Source organism: Syngnathus acus, chromosome 15 (genome assembly GCF_901709675.1).
Source record: "Syngnathus acus chromosome 15, fSynAcu1.2, whole genome shotgun sequence".
Lineage (NCBI taxonomy): Eukaryota > Metazoa > Chordata > Actinopteri > Syngnathiformes > Syngnathidae > Syngnathus > Syngnathus acus.
Window position 1 is genome coordinate 14,017,264 of NC_051100.1, and position 6,799 is coordinate 14,024,062.

General features: G+C 46.3%; 2 protein-coding genes across 2 annotated transcripts; one reads left to right on the forward strand and one right to left on the reverse strand.

Annotated features, from left to right (window-relative positions):
* Window positions 1–2,272: 2,272 nt before the first annotated feature.
* mea1 (male-enhanced antigen 1) lies at window positions 2,273–5,024 on the reverse strand. Its single transcript, XM_037272223.1, has 4 exons — window positions 4,891–5,024; window positions 4,012–4,244; window positions 3,829–3,934; window positions 2,273–2,831 (listed from the first exon to the last, which is right to left on the reverse strand). Exons 2-4 carry the CDS (start codon window positions 4,228–4,230, stop codon window positions 2,662–2,664), a joined length of 495 nt encoding a protein of 164 aa, XP_037128118.1. The 5' UTR covers window positions 4,231–4,244; window positions 4,891–5,024; the 3' UTR covers window positions 2,273–2,661.
* Window positions 5,025–6,100: 1,076 nt separating this feature from the next.
* Window positions 6,101–6,799, forward strand: wu:fj16a03 (uncharacterized protein LOC335475 homolog). Its single transcript, XM_037272242.1, has 3 exons — window positions 6,101–6,259; window positions 6,323–6,424; window positions 6,510–6,799. The coding sequence occupies exons 1-3, from the start codon at window positions 6,214–6,216 to the stop codon at window positions 6,593–6,595; spliced, it is 234 nt and encodes a 77-aa protein (XP_037128137.1). The 5' UTR covers window positions 6,101–6,213; the 3' UTR covers window positions 6,596–6,799.

A 6,799-nucleotide genomic window follows, 5' to 3' on the forward strand; every position in this document is an offset into this window, starting at 1 on the left:
GGGTTGTACTCATCATTCTTCTTCCTCCAAACACGACGAGTGGAGTTTAAACCAAAAAGTTCTATTTTTGTCTCATCAGACCTTCTCCCATTCCTCCTCTGGATCATCCAGATGATCATTTGCAAACTTCAGACAGGCCTTGACATGCGTTGGTTTGAGCAAGGGCACCTTGCGTGCACTGCAGGATTTTAATCCTCGACGAGTGTGTTACTGATGGTTTTCTTTGAGACTGTGGTCCCAGCTCTATTCAGGTTATTGACCAGGTCCTGCCGTATAGTTCTGGGCTCATTCCTCACCTTCCTCATGATCATTGATGCCCCACGAGGTGAGCTCTTGCATGGCGCCCCAGACCGAGTGAGATTGACCGTTTTCTTAAATTTCTCTCATTTTCTAATACCGTATTTTCCGGACTATAAGGCGCACCTAAAAACCTACAATTTTCTCAAAAGCCGACAGAGCGCCTTATAGTCCGGTGCGCCTTTGTATGGACCAAATTCCTAAATTTAAACTGGCCCGAAGTATTGCGTCATGAAATCAATCATTAGTGGCCCGCTGAAGACTATGAATCATGAATCAAAAAGACTATGATCATTATTTTGTGATTATAAAGTAATTTGTTGCATCTGAAGTTGAAATAAAAAAGATAAAATGGAGAATGATTTGATTTGGATTAAAAATCTGACATGATGCATTAATGGTGCGCTTTATAGTCCGGTGCGCCTTATATAATGACAGTTTTAAAATGGGCCATTCGTTCAAAGTGCGCCTTATAGTCCAGAAAATACGGTAATTGCACCAACAGTTGTTGCCTTCTCACCGAGCTGCTTGCCTATTGTCCTGTAGCCCAGTGGTCCCCAACCACCGGGCCGCGGAGCCGCACAGGAAAAAAAAAAAAAATTTTTTTTTTGTTTTTTTTTATTGACGATCAATTCATTCATGTTAAGACGCTCGTCCCGGTCACGTGACATGTTTCCCCAGTCGAGCCCGCAAAGCTAGCAAAAATGAGTAAGAATTTATTTTGAAAAATATAAAAAATTTGGCGAATCTCTCCCACTTACATCTGTCGGTGCATCTGAAAAATAAGGACTCTTGACACAGGGCGCTCGTCTCGGTCACGTGACATGTCACCACAGTCAAGCCCGCGAGGCAAGCAAAAATGAGCAAGAAACAGAGAAGTTTGGAAAGCTTCTTCGGAAAGGGAAAAACGTCCAATGAGGACACTGAAGAAGAAGAGGCTACGACTTCTCAGAAAAGGAAAGCTGCATTTAAAAGAACATTTCTGGAGTCCTACTTAAAATATGGATTTATCGCCACAGGTGACTCTGACGCGCCAAGTGCACTCCGCATATGTGGCGAAAGGCTAGCTAACGAGGCAATGAAGCCTTCAAACCTGCTTCGGCACATGGAGACCAAGCATCCTGCATTTAAAGACAAACCTTAACCACTTCGGGTGTCATTGTCTCCGATTACGCCTAGATGGGAACGGCTCATTTCTGAGAAAAGAGCTCGGTGCTCCCACTAATTCAACGTTTTATTTTTATGTGGTTTATATTTGGTTTTATGCCAGTCGTATCATTTTATTTCATCCTATTTATATATATAAATATTTAAATAAATATATAAATATATTTATTTATATAAAGGCCGGTCCGCGAAAATATTTCTGACACGTAACCGGTCCATAGTGCAAAAAAGGTTGGGGACCACTGCTGTAGCCCAGTGAAACATGTCACGTGACCGGGACGAGCGTCTTAACATGAATGAATTGATCGTCAATAAAAAAAAATTTTTTTTTTTTTTCCCCTGTGCGGCTCCGCGGCCCGGTACCAAGTGACCCACGGCCCGGTACCGGTCCGCGGCCCGGTGGTTGGGGACCACTGCTGTAGCCCATTCCAGCCTTGTGCAGGTCTACAATTTTATCCCTGATCTCCTTACACAGCTCTCTGGTCTTGGGCATTGTAGAGAGGCTGGAGGCTGATTGTGTGGACAGGTGTCTTTTATACAGGTAATGAATTTAAACAGGTGCAGTCAATGAGTGGAGAAGAGGCAGGCTTCTTAAAGAACAACTAACAGGTCTGTGAGAGCCAAAATTCTTACTGGTTGATAGATGATCAAATACTTATGTCATGCAATAAAATGCTAATAAATTATTTGAAGATCATCTACTGTGAGTTTCTGTATTTTTGTTTTGTGTTACTACATGCTTTGCAAGTTGCAAAACCTGAAAAATCAGCAGTGTATCAAATACTTGTTCTCCAAACTGTACAGCCGATTTAACCAGAGCAGCACAAATCTTGTTTTTAATGTCAAACATTTTGTTGTCCACGGGACCACACCACATGATGGAAATATATTCAATGTCCTGTTGTAACATGACAAGATTGAATTGCACGTGGCCCAAAAAGAAAGCAAAGAGCGCTCAGTAAACAGCATCACTGATGAGGAGTCCATCTTAGATCTTCTAAACGTGTCACCTGAACTGAAAGTTAACATGACAACTATTGTGTACCAGTGTGTGCTTTCTGGCAGCAATACACTTGCGTCAAAACGCAAAGCAGAGACAGGAGAAAATCAACTGGATCAAAGACAATATAAAGAAGAGGCGCCTCAGCCCATGTCGTTTGGGTTGTTTGTCATGTTGAAGGTGGAAAACGGCGTTCCTCAAGTGTTGTTGAGGCCTGTGCACCGTAAGGCAGCGGCGCGGCGGCCACTCAGTGCACGCCGCACGACGTCCCGCCACTGGTCGTCAGAGATCTCCTGCGCCCAGGACGGCACGCCCGGTAACGGCAGCGCCACCGCCGCCATGGTCCTCTTCACCAGCTCCACATGGGCTGCGCCAGAAAGATGTTAGATGGTTTTGCAGATGGGGCATTCACCTGGCCAGTTCCTCCAATCCAAATGCCGTCATAGCCACCAGCGGCTTTTGGGGTGCAGGAACCATCCAGGTCCACGAGGCACTGCATCTGATTTGGAACAGACTAAATACAACTTCCTTGGGGTGTAACGATTCATCGATACACATCGATTAATCGATATAATGCTCTACGATTTGTTGGCATCGATGCTAAACGTAAACATCGATCTATATCGCCCGTTTTTGGCCTCTGACATTAGACGCGACTTTATTTTGAAATCCAGTTCATTGTTGCTTGCTTCCTCTTTCCGGGAGCAGTGCGCGGCGTGTTGTGTTGTGAGCAGAGCAGGCACGTGAAAGGGGAGCCGACAACTACGCGGCTCCTGGGCTGGTGCTATGGCTAGTGTCCAAGAAGACGAGGAAATTCGCTCCCCTTTGGGCTTCAAGTCATTCGTTTGGAAGCACTTTGTAATTTCCTAAATAAAGAGTTTGCAGTACCTTGTTGATTTTGCGTATGAATTGTTATAAATCAGGATATTGTTCTATATCGATCGTAGAGCACTATATCGTGATGTATCGTGAATGAATCACAGCAGGCTTTAAGATATCGGCAAATATCGTATCGTGTGTCATTGTATCGATATATCGTATCGTAACAAAACTCGCGATTTACACCCCTACAACTTCCCCATGCGGTAACTGGGCAATGAATGAATGCATGTACCGTAATTTTCGGACTATAAGTCGCGGTTTTTTTTCATAGTTTGGGTGGGGGGGCGACTTATACTCAGGAGCGATTTATATACATATATATGGTTTTTTTTCACTTTTTTGGGCATTTTATGGCTGGTGCGACTTATACTCCGGTGCGACTTATAGTCCGAAAATTACGGTAGTCATTCAGTCACTCATAGTCAAAGTGCCACGTTTTCAATCTCGAGATTCCGTCTCCTCCGAAAAAAAGCCCCACTGACCGGCATCCATGGGGATGGAAGCGCGGCTTCTCTCGGCCGCCGCTTCCTCTGGGTTGTCCTCATCGTTGTCAGAGGGCGGGGCTTCCAGGAGGTGTAGACCCATTACCTGCACCACAAAAGAAGGCCATGACACCGTGACTCGCGGCCAGTGCAAGACAAAGTCCAGTCTCGGCTGGCTCCGACCTCCATCCTGTGCTGGAGATTTGGGGTGTCATCCCCGTCCTGATTGAGGGGCTGGTACGAGTAGCCCCCCCCGTCCTCCTCCCAAGGGACCTGCTGGATTGTCCCCTCCCCCTCCTGATCCTCCTCACCCCCGCTCCATGCCGCTCCGCTGACCGCATCTCCGTCACATGGGTTCTTGTCGTCATCCTCGCACAGTGGGAAAACTCGCTCTGGTCCCATGGTGGGGGTCACCACTGATTGGGTGGGGGTGGGGGGCAAACAGCACAACTTGCTCAAATGACCTCGACTCATAATTGAGTAATGTTAGGTGAAGACAATGGTCATGTTAATGACTTCAAATTCAATGTGCATCACACGGGGATGGGTTAAATGCAGAGGACAAATTTCACCACACCCAGGTGTGTGTGTGACGATCATTGGGACTTTAACTTTTTTAACTTAACTTTCCTATGAGAGTGTGGGGGGTAGGTAGCTGCGGCTGTCGCGTCTTTTCAACATCTATCTGTTGCTTGAAAGGTTTCTGGCGTCAAGATTTGTGGGTAATGTCTGCGTTTTTTCCGTCCTAAAGACGCCTTCAAGCTGGCATCCAGGCATCTTTGCAAGCATTTTTACAATTGCAACGACCTACCATTCCTCGGAGTATTGCCGTGACATCTCGCTCGAATAGGAAAAGAAAGGTCAGTTTCGTTCCGAAGCCAACGAGAGAGTGAAGAGGGCCTCGAATTTCAAACAAGTCCAGCTTGGTTTGCATGCCTGCCTGGTGAAGCTAACCGCTAACTAGCGCTCGGACTCGTTAGTGTTTTTACCAGATGACTTCATCCAGGTGACATTGGTACTACTCGCCGGGCCGTAAGCGAAATGCTGCAAAGTAGAACTCACCTGTTGTTAGCCAATTGTTCCGTTTGATCGCGAGGAGCTGCTTAAACGAGCTAGCCCGGAGCTTTGCGTTGCGTCATAGCAAGGCCGCTGTCCAATCAGCGGTCGCATCCACGTGACGTCACCAGAGCGTGACAGCAATGTTTCAAGAACAAATTCTCCGGCCGTTTAGAATAAAAAGTGCAAAAATTATTTTCCAGTCATTTGCGAAATAAACTAAAGACTGCAAGTGAAGAAGCCCCTCGAACTGTTCTTTGGTGCCATTTCACTATAATTAAATTCTATCCTCGTAATTGACCAAATTAGGTGTAATAATGTGTGGCGCTGGTTGTGTAAGTGTGTGACTACATCTCGTGACGGAGTTCTCAAGCAAAAACTGGCTAAAATGTGTCTTCTGTAAACATTATTAATCGATTAGGACAACCTTCAGTCGTGCTCATAGGAGTGGCTGATGGCGTAGGGCACTGGTGTCAAACTCAAGGCCCGGGGGCCAGATACGGCCCGCCACATCATTTTATGTGGCCCGCGAAGACAAATTGTGCATCAAATTCGTGTCATTACTATAATTACAAATTGTCTTCACTTATATATTTTTTTAATATTTGACCAGTTTTTACTTGTCTGATTTGAAAACGAGTTATTTGTCAGTTTGTTTTGTAACTTTTACTGGATATAATATGAGGTGCTCATACATTTATTTGGGTAGACAGTCATAATGGCCCTCCGAAAGAAGCTATGACTACAATGAGGCCCACGATAAAAATGAGTTTGACACCCCTGGGGGTGACACGACTTGCTTGCCATGTCTGCTGACACCGCGAGTTCAATTCCCACATATGGTGTGAATGTGTGTGAGTGACAAGAAAAATAGTCGTGCTTGTACAAGAGCGTGCTTTGTGCACGCAAATTGCCCCCCTTCCCCACACGTGCTACAAACCAAGTTGAAGTGATTGATGAAAATGGCTACCGGATCTGCATTTTCTTCTGCTAGTGGCTAGCAGCTAGCCACACGCAGATGGTATTCGAGTATCTGGAATTCAACGGAGGGCGGAGAATCCTCCTCTCCCAAGCTTGGGTGACGGGTCCTTTTTTGTTGCCGACTTTGAATGCTCAATGATTAACACCAATGAACCCTCAAAGCCTTTGATTCAAAGGTTAAACAAAGCCCACGTGGACATTGACCCATGTCCAACTTGTACAATGTGTACCTACGTGGGCGTGCTGGGCAGTCAATAAAAAGAGAGCCTTTGCATCATTTTGCAGGTATCCGTATAAAGAGAGACTTTAAGACTGCCTCATTTTGCAGGTTTCCGCTGGTGACCCGACATGAAGCTACTGCTCTTGCTCCTGCTGCTGCTGCCCGTCTGCTCAGGTTCATTTTCCGCTCGTCCTACTTTGATTCCTAAAGTTCCTCAGTGAATTTGCGTCCCTGCAGCGCAGTTTAGCATCGACTGTTACGGACGAGACCCGCTGGCGATGGTGCCGCACATCCTGAACTGCAACAGCGCAGATGAGCCTCAGGCGTGCTACGCAAGAGGTCAAACGTCGTTGGCCACCGGCGCCAAATAAAGCCGTGTGCTCGAACCAGGCGTGTGACTTTGTGCCTTTGCTTTGCTGTGCAGATAATGGCGAGAAAGGCTGCGTCACGCACGACAAGTGCTCTCTGCCCGGCTGGACCTGTTGCTACTCCTCTCTCTGCAACCACTGAGCCCCGCCCCGTTTCACTGATTGATTCACGCAATGTTGGTGCTCTTGTCGTTCGTCGACCAAGTGAAACAACCAAAGAAAATAAAGGAACTCAAAGTCCATCCATCCATCCATTTTCAATACCGCTTGTCCCCACGGGAGTCGCGGGGGAGCTCAAAGTGTGGACGGAAAATGATTGCAATGAAATAAAGCATTCATAACTCAA

What these genes read in the sequence shown, in the direction of transcription:
- wu:fj16a03 (XM_037272242.1), top strand. Translation starts at nt 6,214, where the DNA reads ATGAAGCTACTGCTCTTGCTCCTGCTGCTGCTGCCCGTCTGCTCAG. An exon ending in GCTGCTGCCCGTCTGCTCAG is followed by an intron (nt 6,260 to 6,322) that starts GTTCATTTTCCG and finishes GCGTCCCTGCAG; the next exon opens with CGCAGTTTAGCATCGACTGT. An exon ending in TCAGGCGTGCTACGCAAGAG is followed by an intron (nt 6,425 to 6,509) that starts GTCAAACGTCGT and finishes TTTGCTGTGCAG; the next exon opens with ATAATGGCGAGAAAGGCTGC.
- mea1 (XM_037272223.1), bottom strand. Translation starts at nt 4,230, where the DNA reads ATGGGACCAGAGCGAGTTTTCCCACTGTGCGAGGATGACGACAAGAAC. An exon ending in ATCTCCAGCACAGGATGGAG is followed by an intron (nt 3,935 to 4,011) that starts GTCGGAGCCAGC and finishes TTTGTGGTGCAG; the next exon opens with GTAATGGGTCTACACCTCCT. An exon ending in TTCCATCCCCATGGATGCCG is followed by an intron (nt 2,832 to 3,828) that starts GTCAGTGGGGCT and finishes TTTCTGGCGCAG; the next exon opens with CCCATGTGGAGCTGGTGAAG.